Genomic DNA, 21,767 nt, shown 5'->3' with positions numbered 1-21,767 from the left:
TTAAAAATTTTGACAACTTGTAATTCTGTTGAAGACAGGAAGGCCATCCTCTTTGCTGCATAATTATTGTACAACATTTTCATATTCAGGTTTATATTATACAGATTAGAATAATCAGGGTGCCTGAGTGGCTCATCAGGTAAGTGTCCAACTTCAGCTCAGGTCAGGATCTCATGGCCCGTGTTGGGCTCTGTGCTGACGGCTTGGAGCCTGGAGCCTGCTTTGGATTCTGTGTCTCCCTCTCTCCAAATAAATAACAGTTAAAAAAAAAAAAAAAAAAAGATTAGAATAATCAATCCAACCAATTTTTTTTCTCTCTCCAACTTTTTCTTGATAATTTCCTTATATTTACCACTGTTTTCAGTATTTGATCATTTAAAAACCATATCAAACACAATTTAGCAAGCAAATCATAAAAGATGAAAGACAGTTATAAATCCTTCTAGTAGAATGGGATGATCCAAGTTCTTAGTACAAAACATCACATAACTCCTTCTTGAACCGAAAGAAAAGTAAAATAGGAATCGTAACTTTTTCTTTCTGTCCTTAGAGATCTATTATTCCCTTATTGATTCTTCAGTTTGAGAATTTACCTATAGTCTAAGATTTTGCTTATATGACTTCACTATCATCACTGTGTCTTATGATTTGTCTAATAATTGGAAAATATCTTTCTTTTTTTTCTCCTTGCCATCATGGGTAGAAAACAAAAAATTATAAATTTTTAACTGTGTTCAATGGAAGCTACAAAAGACTACAAAGACAGTGTTTCTAGAATTCTGTAATCAAGGTTCCATAAAGTCTCTTACATTTATAAAACAGTAACCATGAGGGTGTTAACTCTATTTTTATTAAAAAAAATTTTTTTAATGTTTATTCATTTCTGAGAGAGAGTGAGACAGAGGGCAAGCAGGGGAGGGTAAGACATAGAGGGAGACACAGAGTCTTAGGCAGGCTCCAGTCTGAGCTGTCAGCACAGGGCCTGATGTGGTGACCTGAGCAAAAGGGGGATGCTTAATAACTGAGCCATCCAGACACGCTCGGTATTCAACTCTATTTAAAAAAAACAAACAAACTTTACTTTGACTTCTAAAAAAGGATAAAGTCTCTATCAATCTTTATAAATAATTTTAACTATTCAAAAATAAAAACTAAATTTGGGCTTCTGATGGTAAAAGGAGAGTTAAGTCAAACAAAGAGGACAGTACAAATAAGGCAAGACAACTTAAGGAACTACATGTTACTATATACACCCTACAAAAGCAGACAGGAAAGATTACTAGATCATAGGAGAGTGATCTAACAGGTTATATAGGCAATTATGTAAAAAGAAAATTGAGAAACTCAAAATAAGACTGGAGACATTCATAGCAAGTTTCATAACATCTAGGAAAAATATGCAGGAATGAGCAGGATTTGAGGTGGGAGCGAGGGAAAAGGTCATGCTAAGAGAAAGAAATATGTGGGATATGGCTACAGAAGAAGGGCAACAACACTAAATTATGGAATTTATTCTAAAAGCATTAGGGAATAACTGACAGACTTTTATCAAAAGATTGACATGACAGGATTTGTGCTTTGGAAAGAATACTCTGAAAGCAGTATAAAGGATGGGTTATAGACACTCAAGATAGGAAGCAACAAAAATGAGGGCTTCTGTAGTACCCTAGCAAGAAATAATGAAGGCCCACTAGTAGTCAGTGGGAACAGTTAAAGGGGCACAGATGTGGAGGAAACCGGAAGATGGGAAGAGAGAGAGAAGGAAGAGAAGTCTAGAACGACTCCCAAGTTTTCTCTTCAGAGGCTGGGTCTTATTCAGCAAGACAGAAACCAGAGGGAGAAGCAAATACAGGGGGAAAGGTAACATACTTTCATATGTGATAGTGTTACTTCTATCTCTCTACCTAGTCTGTTTTAGAATATAACCAATACCATTCTCCCAAGACTAAATCCAGCTATAGATACTTAAGAGAAATTAATTTCTATGTTGTTAGATTCTATATAATATTACAAAGAAATAATTCCAATAACATTATTTTTGGCATATGAATTAGTAGACCAGTGTCATGGTGAAGCTTTATTCCTGGGTAAATTATTAACCTTAAGGTGCCTACAATTCTTTAACGACAAAGTAGGAAAGTAGGTTTAAGGAAAACTAGATGCTGACATGCCAAATCTAACTTGAACAAATGATATATTTGGCCCAGACAGTGACTAAAAAATTCTGAATTAGCTTGTGAACACTTAAAAAACAAGGGATTTCATTTCACCTAAAAATCTGGATTTTTGGCTTTTCTAAATTGAAAAATCTGATAACACATTATTCCATAATAACAACTATTTGGGGCTGGGTTGTTGCTGCCCCCTTTTGGTGGCCAAGAATTGTTCTGGTTTACCACAGTCTCCTCCTGGCTGGCTCCTATAGGCACCAGTTCTTAACATCCGAACTAAATGATCAATAAGAGTAGTATGAATAGGCCTGCCCCAGAAACGTCTGAAACCATATACAAGGCCTATAATTCTCCAGCTCCATCCATTAGAGCCACGGTGAATATACAAGTAACTGTTTCAAAAACATGAACTCATTGAGAATAATGGTTGTTAAACCATGGACAAAACAAGATATATCTTCAGGCTAATGGAAATCACATAGAGACCTTGAACCAGAACCGTTCAATAGGCCCTTCCTGAGTTTCTGACGCACAGAAACCACCAGAGACAATGAAATGACTGCTATGGTTTCAAGTCATTTAGTTTTAAGGTCATTTGTAATATGGTAAAAGATCACCAAGATAGATAATATCTTATATCCAGTTTTATGCTGTGGCCTATAATATGCTATGCTGTAATTCCCTAATTGTTAGCCCCAAACTTTAATAACAACTCTAATATATATAAAAAGCAAATGGTTATTACACTAAAGTTTAAGGTGGGAATATGTCCATAATTGTAAATAAGAATTCAGTACACAAAACTGTGTATAAACTAAGATTAGAATTATGTAAAAATCCAGAATGCATTAACAAAAAAAGGATTACATCAATATGCCAATTGCATTTGTATTAAATAGTAGAATGAGGGGCGCCTGGGTGGCTGAGTTGGTTGAGTGACTTCAGCTCAGGTCATGATCTCATAGTTCGTGCGTTCAAGCTGCAAGTCAGGCTTTGTGCTGAAAGCTTGGGCCTGGAGCCTGCTCGGGATTCTCTGTCTCCCTCTCTCTCTGCTCCTGCTCTGTCTCTCAAAAATAAACATTAAAAAAATTTTTTTTAATTAGTAGGTGGAAGAAAATTTTTTTAATGTTTATTTGTTTGTTTGTTTATTTATTTAGAGAGAGAGAAAGCATGAGCAGGGGAGGGACAGGAAAGAGGGAGAAAGAGAATCCCAAGCAGGCTCCACACTATCAGTGTGGAACCATGAGATCATGACCTTCGTCGAAATCAATAATTGGACACTTAACTGACTGAGCCACACAGGCACCCCATGAGATTTTTAAAATTCTTTTTCTAATTTCTCTATTTAATTCTTTTCTAATTTCTCAATTTCATCATCAAAAACTGCATTTACTGGGGCGCCTGGGTTGTTCAGTTGGTTAATGTATCTGACTCTTGGTTTCAGCTCAGGTCACGATCTCACAACTTGTGAGTTTGAGCCCCATGTCAGGCTCTGCATGCTTTGCCAGCACAGAGCCTGCTTAAGATTTCTCCCTCCCTCTCTCTCTCAAAATAAATAAATGAACTTAAAAAAAAAAAGTGCCCATTTAAGGTGCCTGGGTGGCTCAGTCAGTTAAGAGTCCAACTTCAGCTCAGGTCATTATCTCACATTTTGTGGGTTTGAGCCCCGCGTCGGGCTCTATGCTGACAGCTTGGAGCCTGGAGCCTGCTTCGGATTCCGTGTCTCCCTCTCTCTCTGATCCTCCCCCACTCGCACTCTGTCTCTCTCTCTCAAAAATAAACATTAAAAACAACAAAAAAAGTGCCCATTAAAAAAAAACAAAACACACTATCTCATTTTAAAATCAGTTTTCTAGAACAACCAGGTTTTACCTGCTTATCTCACAAGCCACTCGTCCTTTCATCTCTATGACATCAGAAGAAGTAGCAAATCCCAACCTCCTTAAAACACGTTTGCGGCATTTGAGCTCATCCATTTGTAGGACAGTTCTTGCTTTCTTTAGTTCTCGCTTTGCAGATTTAATATCTATTGCAATCTAAGGCATATGAAAGTATAAAGAAAGTTCAATAAAGTAAACAAAGTAAAATGAAATTTACTCATGTAATGAAATAAAAAATCTTTCATAAAGATACCTTACAAGGATACCTGGAACTTCTTAGATACTTACCTAGGATATTAGAAAAAAGGAATAATAGATCTGTAGTTATTAAATACTTGTAGAAATGTTAAATATATGGAAATATAAAACATCCATTTGAAAAATGTAAGGCAACTTAGGGAGATATAGGAGTTGATAAAGTTTAAGAAGTTGGGGAACAGAGTATGATTCTTGCTTAAATAAGGAGCAAGGAGAAAAGTCTAGAAGGAGAGTTGGACAGCCAGCAGCTAGATAAGGTAACCTGCTGGAGGTAGAAAAAGTCAGTGGTAAATTAGAATAGGCTTTCCCAAGATAAGATTTGACCATTAATCATGCTTCTAAAGCAGCATCAGCTCCAGCTTTTCATCCTTAGAAAATGTGGGGGTAGTTTAGAGAAGAGCAAAGAGGAGATATATGAATCTTATTTCTTGGCTACTAATATTTCCCCCATGATGTGTCCTGAAAGGTGTTCCTTTCTGTTTGCCTTCTAATTCTATCATAAAACTGCCAAAGCTGGAAATGGCTTTAGCAAAGAGAACAGGTCTTTATTCTATATTTTAAAAGGAAAATGTATTTTTAGGTCATCCTTCAGAGTGGATGAGTTTTAAAATTCTATTTATCAGTAAATATTACATACTTTCAAACTGTGACAAGAATATCATAGTACAAGAGCAAGACAATACTGGATTCCAAGGTTAGGGCTTCAAGTTCAGAAAAAGACTGGCAAAAAGAAAATTTTAGGGAACAGAAGTTAAAATTCAAAGATTCTGGAATTTTGCAGATTTATTAAGACTCAGTTGAGGAGCAGAAGTGATAAAGGCAAAACAGTGGTCAGTAATGGATATTTACTGACAGCTAACTATGTACCCTATTTTCAGTGCTTTACATTATTTATTTTTTTTAAATTTTTTAATGTTTATTTATTATTTTGAGGTGAGGGGCAGAGAGAGGGAGACACAGAATATGAAGCAGGCTCCAGGCTCTGAGCTGTCAGCACAGAACCTGACGCAGGGCTTGAACTCCTAGATTGAGAGAGATCATGACCTGAGCTGAAGTTGGATGCTTAACTGACTGAGCCACCCAGGTGCCCCGAATTTATTTTTATTTTTTTAAAATGCTTATTTGAGAGAGAGTGAGCGCCAAGTGGAGGAGGGGCAGAGAGAGAGGGAGAGAGAGAATCTCAAGCAGGCTCTGCACTGTCAGCACAGAGCCTCATGGAGGGTTCGATCCCACAAACCATGAGATCATGATCTGAGCTGAAATCAAGAGTTGGACACTTAACTGACTGAGCCACCCAGGTGCTGCTACATTACTTCATTTAATTCTTAGAGCAATATGTAGGGTAGGTAACTAATATTAAATACAAATTTTACAAAGATAAAAATCTGAGACAGAGATTACTAAGTAATTTGGTCAAAATCACAGAGCTAGTGATTAATAAAGATGGCATTCAAAACCACTCTGCCAGCCATCAGAATCCAATCTCTTAATGGTTATCTACACTGTTATGAACAAATGTGTTGTCATAATGCTATGAGGATAAAAAGAATGCTTTCTATGCTGGACAATTTTCTGCATAACTAGCATAGCTATACTAGCATAACTCATCAGGTCTATTATATTAAAAAAAGTTGTTTTCTACAGTGTCTTTGAAAGAGGATGTCCTCTTTAGGATGACCTAAAAGAGAAGAGTGATAAGTACTCAGAGGCATATAAAGCTTACCAGTTAGTAGAAGACAGCCCCCTATTAAAGATTTTTTTCCTCAATAAATTTTAGTGAAATGTACTTTGGATATACTGAGTTAAATAAAATATTATTAGAATTAATTTCACTTTTTAAAATGTGGTTACTGGAGAATTTGCTTTTTCAGACCGTGCTACAAGAACATACTTGTACTACCTCACCTTGGAGTCTCAATTCCTAGAAGCAGGAAAACTTGGTCAGATGTGAGCACTTAAAATGATGACAGCTGAGGGATCAGATTTTTGTCTTCTTAGGCAGGGTTAAGGGATGTGAAATTTATCCTTCAGTCAGTAGGAGGCCATAAAAAGACTTGTTTTTCCTTCCCTAAATTGTTAACTCTTTGTAGTTTTCTTTCATTATAAAATGTTATAGAAGCACATTACAGAAAATTAGGGAGCAAAAAACAGGAAGAAAAAAACACTGCTATAATCTCACTGCCCAAACAACCACTTAAGGTTTCCCTTTTTGTCTTTTTGGTATATGTTTTTATTTTTGCTGAATTATAATCATAGTCCACATCAATTTCAGATCCAACTTTTTACATTTAATGCTCTTGTGTAAGCATTTTTCCACATACTGTTGAGTTTTCACAACAAGATTATTTAGTCAGTCCCTTAGCCAGACACTAAGGCCTTTTTCCTTTATGTCAGAACAGCTCAGGTAACACCACTCTCTGTGGCTTCGCACCGTTTTCTTTGTGGACGTTTTCCAGTCATTATTAAACCAAGCTCAAGTTTCTTTGTTTTTGTGTTGTGGAATTGCTAAGGGTGACTCTCTGGTGGAAACAGAGAAAGTAAATGTAAGAAGGTAGGTTGCTGATGCAATGGTCCCAAGGAGAGATGAACAGGCCAGGATCATGGGTATCCTTGTAGAAGTTACTAACACTTTTGGTTTCTCAGTTTCCTCATCTTGAGCAGTACCTTCATGGTGGATCAGAGCATGGTGCACTACACGTCCACCAAGAACACAGCTGCTGTGCCCCACCGCAGCCCAGGGCCCCATTATGTTAGTTCACAGAAAGCTAGAAAGAGTGTTGTAAAACTGTGAACTAAACATACTACTCTGTTAAGCCAAGAAGTTTCCACTCACACACTTGTTCAATAAATACTAGGTATCTATTTTATAAAGAGATCACTTGGGATAGAGGAGAGTACAAGAAAGCTAAAATGAAATGCCTGATCCTAAAGAGTTTAAAATAATAGTTTGTGTAACAGGAAGACTAATGTGATAAAAGTGGCATGCGATTAAAAGCTGAAAAGGCTTAATAGCAAGGAGCTGTAAGTTTGAAGGCGGATGGAACATTTCTAGAGTACAAAAGATTCTAGTTGAAGAGAAGTATACAGTGGAAAGGAATGTCTTCACTTCAAAAAACTTTTCCTAAATTCATTATTCACAATGAATAATGTATCTGTGAGGCAGTACAAGTATGTTCTTGTAGCACTGTCTGAAAAAGCAAATTCTCCAGTAACCACATTTTAAAAAGTGAAATTAATTCTAATAATATTTTATTTAACTCAGTATATCCAAAGTACATTTCAGTAAAATTTATTGAGGAAAAAAATATTTAATAGGGTGCTGTCTTCTACTAACTGGTAAGCTTTATATGCCTCTGAGTACTTATCACAGTCTTCTGCTCTTTTAGGTCATCCTAAATTAATTATCTGTAAATTAACTAGCTTTTCTGGTTAGAGACTACAGCTAATTACCCTAAAAGCTGAGCTATTACATACCACTAGGAAGGCTATAATCAAAAACACAGACAATAACAAGTGTTGGTGAGAACACAGAGAAATAAGAGCTTTCATAAATTGCTGTAAATGTATGTATGTACATTTACATACATGTAAAGTGGTATAGCCACTTAGGGAAAAAGTCAGCAGTTTCTCAAAAGGTTAAGCCTAGACTTACTATATGACCCAGCAATTCTACCTAATTCCACACAGGAGAAATGAAAATATCTTCACACAAAACTTGTACATAAAAGTTGGTAGCAGGGTTACTCAAAACAGCCAAAAAGTGGAAAAACCCCAAATGTCTATCATCTGTTGAAATGTTAAACGAAATGTGGTATATGCATATAATGGAATATTTTTCAGCCATAAAAAGGGGTAAAGTACTAATTCATGGCTACCACATGGATGAACCTTGAAGACATTATGCTAAGTGGAGAAAGCAGACACAAAAGGCCACATACTGTAGGATTTTACTTAATATGAAATCTCCAGGATAGGCAAATTGACAGGCAGAAAGGAGATTTGTAGTTGCTAGGGGCTGCAAGATGGGAGAAATAGAGTTGACTGCTAATTAGTATAAGGTTTCTTTTGGGGATGATGGAAATGCTCTGGAATTGTGACAGTGGTATGGTTGCAGTTATCTGTAAATATACTAGAAACCACTGAAATGTATGCTTTATTTATTTATTTTTTTAATTTTTTTTAACGTTTATTTATTTTTGAGACAGAGAGAGACAGAGCATGAACAGGGGAGGGGTAGAGAGAGAGGGAGACACAGAATCTGAAACAGGCTCCAGGCTCTGAGCGGTCAGCACAGAGCCCGACGCGGGGCTCGAACTCACAGACCGTGAGATCATGACCTGAGCCGAAGTCGGACGCCCAACCGACCGAGCCATCCAGGCGCCCCTGAAATGTATGCTTTAAAAGGGTAAATATTACTATACATGAATTATATTACATTTAAAAAAACTTAAGAAAAACCATCAAATACCAAATTATAACAAAATGATCTTCATCTTGTCTTGGTGATAAGAGGTGATGGTCTCCTCAAAAGATAAGGAGATATTTCCCTGTGTTAGCTGATGAAACCAATAGGAAAAGAAAATAGAAAACACATAATCATCTATTTAGTAAAATATATAGAATTTTATGATACAAACTAAGTTTCTGCCATACCTGTGCTTTTTTTTCACAAAGAGTATACACTGTTTCCAAATTTGGATCATTGTGAAGTGGATGAGAATACATTCTATGTTCAAAAGCCTCTACTTTCTGGATGACTTTTTTCAGCCCTTGATCTTGAATGCCCATATCATCAATAGGATCTAATAAGGGAACACCATCAGGAAAACGTTTCTGAACTTCCTGAAACAAAAAATTTATAGACAAAATTATTTAAGACTAAATAAATATTTCCTTCTATGTATTTCTGGGCACAAACACATTGAAAAATGCACTTAAACTGGATTGCACTTTTCCGTTGCATTTGGTTTTGAAACCTCCTTTTGAATCATACCATGATATACCGAAACAGGGATGTGTTAAATTTATTAATAATTTTAGTATTTAGAGCTGAATAGTTCTAAGTGTGGTACAACTTATTGATAAACACATTATTGTACATTTAGGTTGTTGTAACCTTTCACTGTCATAAATAATCCTATATTAAACAACCCAGGTGTAAATGGTTTTCAGTTTTCACATTATTTCCTTGGGGCTGATTCCTAGGGGAGTGGGGTACTACTGAGTCGAAAGACATAAGTTTTTTAAAGGGTCCAGATTCCTGTCATTAATTTTGTGTTTTGGGGTCTTTTCTTTTTTCTTTTTTTTTTTTTCTTTTTTACATGATTTAACTGTTAAATATAAGAGCATCTGAGTTCAGAGAAGGGACAGCTCACTGTAGGCTGGTACTGCCCTGGGAGACTTTCAAGGTCTTGGGATAGGCCTTAAAGGTAAAATAGAATTTGGTGAGTTAGGATAAAACAACAACAACAAACAGTTTATCCACATAAAAATTCTATAAAACTGTCAAGACAATTATTCAATTCAGAAAGCCTGCCTAGGACCACAGCTTGAATGTTCCTGCTCTACAATGAAAGCATCCTGTTTGTTTTCTCAAATTCAAGTACAGAGCCTTTGCTGATCAGTGAATGATAATCCAAATGTTTGCTGACCAAATAACTAACAAAATTCCATTTTCTTCCCCTACTGGAAAATAGATTTCTAGAATGTCATAATTTTTCTTATTGAAAATAAAACTAAAAAATGGTTAAAAGTCCTGGCACATGATTTTTATACATAAAATTTTTAATGTGGTCTAGTTATTTTTACTCAACAAATAAAGCAAAACATTTTGCATAAAACAGTAGCTATGTTTTCCTTTTTGGGTTCTCCCTTACTTCTCACTTTTGGTATATTCAAGGAGTGGACAATCTATACAAAAATCACGAACTTCCACTACTGGCAGGTTTATAGTTTTTTTTTTTTTTAAAAGAAAGCAATATATTTTAAAGCATTTAAGCTGTCTTGTTATAAATTCTATTTATCTTTACATAAAATTTATATTTAAATTTATAAAACTAATACGTGTACCTGTATTGACTTTAAAACACTCTGTCTATTATCCACTGGCCGAAGGTCTTTAGGAATATAAAGCCTAACACTGCTGATAGCAGACAGGAGGTGCACCAAAACTGGAACAACCTACCAAGAAAAAGTTACAGAATGCTACAATTAAAACTGCACATTTTCAAACTCTGCCATTTCCCAAATTTAGCTTGAATCCTTAAAACGAAGCTGTATTTACAATTTGTAGCACATATGATTAAGTAGGTAATAATCACTATAGAAGCACATATCTTACCAGAAACTATATTTCAAAAGTAAAACCTAATTCAAACTTCTAAATAACAGGTAAATAAATGGTACCTAAAAATTAGTTATTCCCTCAACACAGAATCCATGCTTTATTTATTTGCATGTACTCATTATTGGCACTGTTTGAATATCTTAAAATATAATAGCACTACACAGGAAGGAAAGACTCCTGTTTATGGGTGAGTAGGATTCATGTAAGCTCTAGATAGGCTTTTTTTTTTTTTTTAATTTCTTTTTTTTTTTTTAACATTTTATTTTTTTTTGAGACAGAGAGAGACAGAGCATGAACAGGGGAGGGGCAGAGAGAGAGGGAGACACAGAATCGGAAGCAGGCTCCAGGCTCTGAGCCGTCAGCCCAGAGCCCGACGCGGGGCTCGAACTCACGGACCGCGAGATCGTGACCTGAGCCGAAGTCGGACGCTTAACCGACTGAGCCACCCAGGCGCCCCACTAGATAGGTTTTAATGAAGAGATGAAAAAAAGTATTTCAACCACAGAAAACAGTATACTCCATTAGACATAATATTCAAGAATCACCTATCTTCAAACTTTCTTTCATGTTCTCTCCTGATACCTTTTCCTCACCATGAAGTATACCATTTTGCTTCCTTTAAGGACACTGACTTTAAATTTAGAGGTTGTCTGTACACTGAGAAGTTAACACTTTTAAAGGTCCAAATTCATCAGTGTATTATTCTCAATGGCTACCTTACTCTGATCGCTACTAAAAAAAAACAGCTGCCATTGGCTTGCTGGTTAACAAATATATTCATAGTGTTTTATTGAATAAAATGGTAGAGCAGTTGAGCAGAGTTTCTAGAGTCAAGACTGCCTGGGTTTTGATTCAGTTTTCTGCTAGTTTTGAGACCTTGAGGAAGTCCAAATTTTTTAGGCTTCATTCTTCCTATTTTAAAAATGGAGATGAAATTGTATCTATCTCATTAAACTGTTGTGAGAATTAAATGAAATAATGCATGTAAAGTGTTTTAAAATAGTTAATAAGCACCTTTAAAAAATGTTATTTAGTGTAAAAGCTAAAAGAACAGAGATCATATTCAAATACCAAAGAGAAAAGAAAGAAAAAATGGAGAAAGTATGTATTGTTTAAAGCAGACAACTACAACTTCTTATTCAAAAGTGACTAAAATAATAATACAACAAACTGTCCACTGTATTTTCTCAACTAGATCTTTCCAACTGTTAATAGCTTGCCATACGTGCTTTTCCTCTTTCTAGTTAAGACTTTGGGATTTTGGTAGGGGAGTGTTTTTCTTTCTGCCTTCCTTTTTCCTATTTTAACCATTTAAAATTAATTTGCAGATAACATGTCACTTCACCTCACCAGCAAATACTTCATCATGTATCTTCTAAGAATTACCTCATTATACCATAAAAATTTAATAATAGAATCTAATATACAGTTCATATTCAAATTTCCCCAAATGACTCACTAATGCCATTTATAGATACTACCACCAGCTTTATTTTTTTTTTTTAAGTTTATTTTTTTGAGAGAGAGAGAGAGAGAGAGAGAGAGAGAGAGAGAGAAAGAATAAATCACAAGGAGAGTTGGCAGGATTAGCATGGAGCCTGATAACAATGCTTGAACTCATGAAACCAAGAGATCATGACCTGAGCCAAAAGTGAGTTGGACACTTAACTTGACTGAGCCACCCAGGCACCCTGATACTACCACCACTTTTGGATCTAAGATCCAGCCAAGGATCATTGCTTGCATTTAGTTGTCAGATCTCTTTAGCCTTTTTAAATCTAGAATACTGCCTACTTTGTTTTTATGGGATTGACATTTTTATACAATTTCAAGTTTTTAGAAAAGTTACTAGAACAAAGAGTTCCCATAAACCTTTATTCAGATTCACCAAATATTCACATTTGCCCCATTTGCTTTATCATTCTCTCTCCCCACACATATACCACATCCATAGTACAAGTATTAAAAGAGGGAAATTTAATGTTGAAACAATTATTATCTAATCTATAATGCATATTAATATTCCATCTACTTCTCCAATAATGCCTTTTATACCACACTTGTTCTCTTCCACCAGTCTACGTATCCAAATTAGGATGATAAATTATGTTTAGTTGTGATAATTCTTTATTTTACTTTAATCTGGAACAGTTTCTCTTTTGTGTGTGTGTGTGTGTGTGTGTGTGCTGCTCAGGACACTGACATTTTTGAATACACTAATTATTTTATGAATGCCTCTGAATTTGGGTTTGTCTAATTATGATGAATCATGAAATTTAGGATATGAATTTTTGGCAGAAATGATGTTTTTTGTTCTTCCTGTCTACTGGTCAACATTACTAGTGATATTAATTTTTATGACTTGATTCAAGTGGTTATCTCTGGCATTCTCTAATGTAAACTTACTACTTTTCCCTTTACAATTAATAAGAAATTTATAGGGATATTCATTACTTTGTAAATATCCCATTCCTCATTTAAACTTTCAACTCACTAGTTTTAGGATCCATGGATTAGTTATTTGGTAGTTGCCTAATGGTGACTTTTCTAACATATTCGTTCCTTCTATATTTTACCTACCTACCTACCTACCTACTTACCTAACTACCTCAGTGTGGATTTGGGGCTGCTTTCACTTGATTGTAATATTTTAATATAGTTATTTTTATTTTCAAGTTGTCAATTTCATGTTTAAATAAGACATTATGAGGGCTGAACTGGTTACTGAACCAGCAATTTGTGACCCTTGCAAATAACAGATGCAGTGTCTGAATCGAAAGAGAACACTGACATGTATGTACATTATTCAAAATGTCAGAAAACAACAACATCCAGGAAGACATCCAGGTGGCTTACAGACACATGAAAAGATGCTCAACGTCACTCATCATCAGGGAAATACAAATCAAAACTATGATGAGATACCACCTCAAACCTGTGAGAATGGCTAACATTAACAACACAAGAAACAACAGGTGTTGGCCAGCATGCGTCGAAAGGGGAATCCCCTTGCACTGCTGGTGGGTATGTAAACTGGTGCAGCTACTCTGGAGAACAGTGTTTTGGAGGTTCCTCAAAAAACTAAAAATAAAACTACCCTACAATCCAGCAATTGCACTATTAGGCATTTACCCAAAGGACACAAAAATACAGATTTGAAGGGGTACATGCACCCAATGTTTATAGCAACATTATCAACAATAACCAGACTATGGAGGGAGTCCAAATGTTCATTGATGATTGGATAAAGAAAATGTGGTATACATATGCAATAGAATATTACTCAGCCGTCAAAAAGAATAAAATCTTGCCATCTGCAACGACATGGATGGGGGTAGAATGTACTATGCTAAGAGAAATAAATGTATCAGAGAAAGATATAATGAGTTCACTCATGTGTGGAATTTAAGACACAAAACAGATGAACATATGGGAAGGCTGGAGGAAAGAGAAGAAAGGGACACAAATCACAAGAGACTCTTTAATGATAGAGGATAAAATGAGAGTTGACAGAGGGAGGTGGGTGTGAGATGGGCTAGACTGGGTGATGAGTATTAAGTAGGGCACTTGTGATAAGCATTGGGTGTTGTATGGAAATGATGAATAACTGAATTCTACTTTTGAAACCAACACTGCACTGTATATTAACTAATTAAAATTTTTAAAAAGGAAAAAGATAAGCAAATGATAAGGTAGCTAACATCAGAAGTCAGTAAGTTTAAGTGAATACAACCTAAGTAAGTTTCAGATGATCTCATTTCTTCAAATCAAGGACATTAGCTAAAATACAATTTTTGAATTTTTCATCCAGAAAAGATACATGTATTTTTTTTTAGTGTTTATTTATTTTTTTGAAGGAGAAAGAGACAGAGCATGAGCAGGGGAGGGGCAGAGAGAGAGACACACACACACACACAGAATCTGAAGCAGGCTCCAGGTTTCACGCTGTCAGCAAAGAGCCCAACGTGGGATTCAAACTCACAAGCCATGAGATCATGACCTGAGCCTAAGTTGAAGGTTTAACCAACTGAGCCACCTGGGCACCCCCAGAAAAGATATTTTTTGAACTAACTACATTTTAATCAAGTCCAGGCCAAGTTATTTAAACCAATATGTTTTATTAAATTTTAGATTTATAAAAACTAAATGTGTGCCTTGATCTAATTTTCCTTCAAGAACTCTGGAAATTAACCAAAAGCTTGCAGCAATCCAAGAAGCATTTAAAAAGCTTAATTTTGTATCATACACACTCCAAGTTAAAAGAAAGAAAAATGACTATGGAAATGCCACTTCCTACTCATATTTCATGCAAAGGAAATCTGGTTTAAACCTATCCAGAGTAGTGTTCACAGTAAGTGCAGTTGAGAGATGAAATTTCCTTATAAATTGTCTATGAATCCTGTGTCCAGGATTCCTATCCAAAATATTAATTTACAGAAGTGAACAATATTATATACACACACTATGTCTTAAGGTATAGTCCTTCTCTCTGTTTTACTAGTATGATCATTCAATAGAACTCAGAGTTCTTTTTAAAAAGGCATGTTTCATGCTCTGTGTATGTTGCTTTCTCAGCTGGAAAAGCAATTCTTGTCTGAAAAGATCCTTACAAGTCAGTTTTCTTTTTTTTTTTTTTTTTAATATTTTTTAAAATGTCTATTTAGTTTTGAGAAAGAGAGAGGGAGCGAGCGAGCACATGAACACGAGCAAGGGAGGGGCAGAGAGAAAGGTAGACACAAAATCCAAAGGAGACTCCAGGCTCTTAGCTGTCAGCACAGAGCCCAATGTGGAGCTCGAACCCATGAACCGTGAGATCATGACGTGAGCCTAAGTTGGACACTTAACTGACTGAGCCACCCAGGAGCCCCAGGTCAGTTCATTTTCTTAATACTTCTTTTATAAAACCTTTATTGACTTCCCCCCACCAAACACACTCTACTCCAGTTGGAGGATACATTTTTGATGTTCACTAACTTGAGCACAAAATGTTCCCCCCATTAAGCTGTAAACCCCTTGAAATCAGAGACTATATATATAACTTATACTAATACATCCCCACTTAATTCCTGGAAATAAACTGAAAAAATGTTATATGCTGGGGTGTCTTGGTGGCTCAGACAGTTAAGCATCCGACTCTTGTATCAGCTCAGGTCATAATCTCACAGTTCTTAAGTTTAAGCCCATGTCAGACTCTGGACTGACACCACAGAGCCTGCTTGGGATTCTCTCTTCCTCTCTCTCTGCTCCTCCCCCACTCATCATCTCTTAAAAATAAATAAAAATTTTAAAAAATGTTATGCATTGGGTGACTCATTCAGTGAGGTTCTTGATTTTGGCTCAGGTCATGATTTCATGTTCTAGAGACTGAGCCCCCTGTCGGTGTAGAGCCTGCTTGGGATTCTCTCTTCCCCTCCCCCGCTCACTCTCATGCTCTCTCAAAATTAACCTTTAAAAAAAAATTATACTTCAATTATACCCCAGTTTAAAAAATGTTATAGAAGGAAAGACGCAGGTTGCCTAGGATCCAGGGGCATCTACCCTGCACAAACCATTAAAATGAGACAAATCATGATCATTATGTAGTACAAAGCTTCTCAGTATCTTTAAGTAAAATGGGCACAGTGACTAAGCTAAATAAAATCTGGGCCAGAAGCAAGATAGACAACAAGTAAGTTTTCCTTAAAATACTAACTCCAATGAAATTAGTCATTAGATCATTATCTTGAAGAGTCAAAGCCTTCAGTGAAAGAATGTCATGACTTTTCATCGATGTCTGCCAGGAGAGAAAAAGAATGTTGGCATGTGTGCCACATGCTTGCCATTCCAAGCTGCAATAACTTCAAAGGTCCTTTTGAATACAGTGACTATCAGCTAAATTGTGAGAGTTTTACTCTCATGTACAGTTAAGCAGTCAACTGTAAAATACACATTATGGAAAAAAAATCATACAAGTTATAATAGGGCTGAAGTTTGAGCAATGAAATTATAAGATTGAATTGAAACCAAACGTTAGGTGGGATTCGGAAGTAATTATACTTTTAATTATCACTCTAAAACATTTAATAATGAATAATATCCTTCAATACTGCCAATTCCAAATTTCACTGTCATTTGAAATGATCCAAAGCAGCAACCTCTGATGCTGCAACGGCAGATTTTAATTTCGATAAATCAAAGGTTATTATATCATATATCATCACAAAGACATTTCTTAAAATTCCTAGGAATACACCACATACTTAAAGTAATGTTTTAAAATAACAAAATTCCAGTATATCTGCCTTCAAATACATACTTGGAATCTCAGTATTGAGGTTTTACCTGCAGTAATTTTGTCCTAATTATTAAAAGGGGGGGTGAGATATTCAAGAAATACAGGTATCTCATATGGCAAACTGAATGTTTTGCAATTAATTGAAACCACAGGTAAACTGAGGAGCTTGGGAAGATGGCAGAACAAGAGGATCCTGAGCTCACCTCCTCCTATGGACACACCAAGACCTTAACTACAGTGCAGCTCATTCTGAAAAGGGACCAAAGACGTATAACAGCTCTTCCACAATGAGGATAAAGAAAAAAGGCCATACTGAGAAGAGTAGAAGGGGCAGGGACACAGTTGGGAACCAACTCTGTCAGCATGGTGACCCACAAACAGGAGTGATATCACAAGCACACAGTTCCACCTGAGGAGTGAAAGGATCAAATCCCACATCAGGTACCCCTACCCTGGGATGTGCATCAGGAAGAAAAGCCCTCTTATAACATCTGGCTTTGAAAATCAAGGAAACTTCACTCTGGGAGAGTCGGAGGGCTAGAGGAAACTTAGAATCCACTCCTAAAGTGCCAGTGTACTCATTCAGTTTGAGACCCAACAGAAAGGCAGCAGTTTGAAAAATATACAAGTTATTAAGTGAAGGAGATCTACTAAGTAATTTTAGGGTGTGTGCCAAAAGGGCTGGAAGTGTAGGAATTTTCTCGAGAAATAAAGTCTTATCAGGTGCCATTTTTCTTCCCCTCCTGTAGCCTAGCTGGCCTGATGCTTGCAGAAGCCAGTTCTGACACTCTCCATTTACCTTCTAGCACTGCTCAACCTGCTCTGGTGTTCCCCTGTGGATCATCCAACCCACCTGCCCTGACAGGAGTTCCCCCCAAAGTGGCTCATGCCATACCATACCCACCAAGCAGCCTCAGCTAGAACCTGTGTCCACCCAAAGTGACTACTGCCAAAATAACTAGTGAGCAGCAGCTAGAATTGGTATCTTGCCTGCCAGCATGGTCTCAACAATTATAGCTGGGCCTCACTAATTAAAACAAAAGAAATGAATAAATAAAATAAAATTACTCTCACTGACTAAAATAAAATAAAATAAAATGAAAATGGAATAAACACTTCAAACAAAAGATACAAACACTGACTAAAAGGATAAAAAACAAGATTCATCTACGTGTTGCCTACAAGAGACTCCCTTCAGACATAAAGACACAAACAGACTAAAAAGTGAAGAGATGGTAAAAGACATTCCATGCAAATGTAAGTGGGGGAAAAAAAGCTGGGTAGCAACACTAAGACAAAACAGATTTTAAAACAAGAAGTGTAATAGGAGATAAAGAGAGACATTATATAATAATGAGATCAATCCAACAAGAGGATGTGACAATTGTAAATTTCTATGCATCCAACAGAGAAGCACTTAAACTTATAAAGCAAATATTCAGAAACACATTGGGAGAAATTGACAGTAATAAAGTAAGAGTAGGGGACATGAACATTTACATCAATGGACTGATCACCCAGATAGAAAATCAGTAAGGAAAACAGTCGCTCTGAAGAACACATTAGACAGCATAAAACAAACAGATATATACAAAACTTTCCATCCACAAGACAGAAGAATACACATAATTTTCAAGTGCACATGGAACACTTTCCAAGACAGATTACATGTGAGGCCACAAAACAAGTCTCAATGAATTTAAGCCTGAAATTATATCAAGCATCTTTTCCAACCACAATGGTATGAAACTAAAATTCCATTAGAAAGAAAAACTGGAAAAAAAACACAAATACAAAGACTGACTTCAACAATACATTTAAAGTATCATTCACCATGCTCAGGTGGGATTTATTCCAGGGATGCAAGGATGGTTCAATATCCACAAATCAATCAACAGGATACACCACATTTACAAAAGGAAAGATAAAAATCATATGATTTCCACACATAAAGGAAAAGCTTGTAATAAAATTCAACATCTGTTCATGATAAAAACTCTCCACAAAACAGGTACAGATGGAACACACCCCAACAAAATATGGGACACATAACAAACCCACAGCTAATACCATTCTCAATGGTAAAAAGCTGAAAACTTATCCTCTAAGATTAAGAAGAAGGCAAGGATGACTACTGTTGCCATTTTTATTCAACATGGTACTGGAAATCCTAGTCACCGCAATCAGACATGAAAAAGAAATAAAAGGCATCCAAATTGGTAATAAAGAAGTAACACTGTCACTGTTTGCAAATGACATGGTATTACATACAGAAAACCATAAAGACAACACCAAAAATTGTTAGAATAAACAAATTTAATGGAATTGCAGGATCAATATACAATTATCTGTTATGTTTCCCTACATTAATAACAAGCTGTAAGAAAGAGACATTAAGAAAATAATCCCATTTACAACTGCATCAAAAAGAATAAAATACCTAGGAATAAAGTTACCCAAGGAGGTGAAAGTCCTGTACTTTGAAAACTGTAAGATAATAATGAAAGAAATTGAAGATGACACAAAAAAAGGAAAAGATAGCCCATACTCAGGGACTGGAAGAATTACTACTGTTAAAATGGCCATACCACTCAAAAAAATCTACAGACTGAATGCAATCCTTATCAAAACACCAACAGTATTTTTCAAAGAACACACAATCCTAAAATTTGTGTAGAATCACAAAAACCCAACAAGCCCAACAACCGAAGTAATCCTGAGAAAGATAACAAAGCTGAGACTCAACACAACTCCAGATTTCAAACTATACTACAAAGTTATAGTAATCAAAACAGTATGGTACTGGCACCAAAACAGATCAATGGAACAAAAAAGAGAGCCCAGAAATAAACCCATAAAGAAGGAAGGAAGGAAGGAAGGAAGGAAGGAAGGAAGGAAGGAATGAAAGGAAGGAAGGAAGGAAAGGAAGGAAGGAAGGAAGGAAGGAAGAAACCAACCCATTATATGGTCAATTAACCTAAGAAAAATGAGGTAAGAATGTACAATGTGGAAAAGACAGTCTCTGCAATAAATGGTACTGACAAAACTAGACACCCACATGCAAAAGAATTAAACTGGACCACTTTCCTATACCATATGAAGAAAATAAACTCAAAATGGATTAAAGCACTAAATGTAAATAAGAACCAAAACCATAATACTCCTAAAAGAAAACAAAGAAAATATTGCCTTAGCAATATGTCTTTTCGGACTGGCCTCCTCAGGCAAGGGCAACACAAGCAAAAATACACAACAGAGTCTACATCAAACTAAAAAACTTTTGCACAGCAAAGGAAACCATCCACAACATGAAAAGGCAACCTACTTGAAGGAAAAAGATAATATTTGCAAATGATATATCCACTAAGAGGTTAATATCCAAAAAAAAAAAAAAAAATTAAAGAACTCATACAACCAAACACACACACAAGATCTGATTAAAATTAGACAGAGGACCTGAATAGATATTCTTCCAAAGAAGACATTCAGATAGCTGACACACACATGAAAAGATGCTCAGTATCACTAATCATCAGGGAAATGAGAATCCAAGCCACAATGAGATACCACCATACACCTGTTAGAACGACTAGTATCACAAAGATAAGAAATTAACTGCTGGTGAGGATGCGGAGAAAAGGGACCCCTTGTGAACTGTTGGTGAGAATGTAAATAGGTACGGCCACTATGGAAAACAGGCAGCTCGTCAAAAAATTAGCAACAGAAATAGCATATGATCCATTAATCCCACTTCTGGTTATCACCCCTAAAAAAATGAAAACACTAATTTGAAAAGATATATGTACCCCTATGTTTATTGCAGCATTATATACAAATACAACAGGCAAGATATGGAAGCAATCTAACTGTCCATTAACAGATGAATGGATAAAGGTGTGTTTTACACACACAGGCATAAAAAAGAAAGAAATCTTGTCATGTGCAACAACATGGATGGACCTAGAGGGTATTATGTTAAGTGAAATAACTCAAAGATAAATACCACATGATTTCACTTATATGTGACATCTAAAAAACAAAAGTAATAAACAAAAAGCCAAAAACAAACTTATAAATACAGAGAACAGACTGGTGGTTGCGAGAGGGAAGGCAGGTGAGGTGATGGATGAAACATGTGAAGGGGATTAACAGATACAAACTTCCAGGTAGAAAATAAGTCACAGGGATGAAAAGCACAGCACGGGAAATAGAGCCAATAATATCATAATAACTTCATATGCTGGCAGATGGTAGCCACACTTATCACGGTGAGCATTTTTTTAATGTTTATTTATTTATTTTGAGACAGTGTGCACATGTGTGTGAGTGCAAGTGGGGGAGGCACAGAGAGAGAGGAGAAAGAGAACCCCAAGCAGCCAGACACAGGGCTGAATCTCAGGAACCCTGAGATCAGGACCCGAGCCGAAATCAAGAGTCAAGGCACTTAACCAACTGAGCCACCCAGATGCCCTCGTGGTGAGCATTTCTTAATATATATAAATACATAAATGTCGAATCACTAATATAATATTGTATGTCAACTACACTATAATTGAAATTTTGTTAAAAGCACATGTAAATTAAATGGTTCCAACTAGGGAAACTTATGAAGGAATTTTCAATTATTAAAACACTGCTTTCATATTTCAAAGGAATATAATAAACATGAAGTAACACTGTAAAATTATTTGATCATAAAAAAGATAAAACATCTTTAGTAGTCCCAGTAAAATCCAGCTTCATGTGAAAATTTAAATTATTAAATTCTCTTTATCTTTCACTTCATCTTTGTTTACCTGACCACAATTTGATACAGAAACAGAGAGCTTAAATCTCAT

At 35.9% G+C, this 21,767-nt stretch overlaps 1 protein-coding gene across 2 annotated transcripts in view; it reads right to left on the bottom strand.

The window, feature by feature from the left end:
- Positions 1–21,767, bottom strand: part of MTREX (Mtr4 exosome RNA helicase) — a 117,029-nt gene that overhangs the window by 26,624 nt on the left and 68,638 nt on the right. For both annotated transcript variants that reach the window (XM_049649454.1, XM_049649453.1), the window contains exons 20-22: positions 10,379–10,489; positions 8,963–9,151; positions 4,044–4,207 (exon numbers count right to left, since the gene is read on the bottom strand). In XM_049649454.1, coding sequence (XP_049505411.1) covers positions 4,044–4,207; positions 8,963–9,151; positions 10,379–10,489 — 464 coding nt within the window. The remainder of the gene's footprint in view (positions 1–4,043; positions 4,208–8,962; positions 9,152–10,378; positions 10,490–21,767) is intronic.

Source organism: Panthera uncia (genome assembly GCF_023721935.1).
Source record: "Panthera uncia isolate 11264 chromosome A1 unlocalized genomic scaffold, Puncia_PCG_1.0 HiC_scaffold_17, whole genome shotgun sequence".
NCBI classification, from domain to species: Eukaryota; Metazoa; Chordata; class Mammalia; order Carnivora; family Felidae; genus Panthera; species Panthera uncia.
Note: the sequence above shows the minus strand (reverse complement) of the source record. Positions and strands in the feature narration are given on the sequence as shown.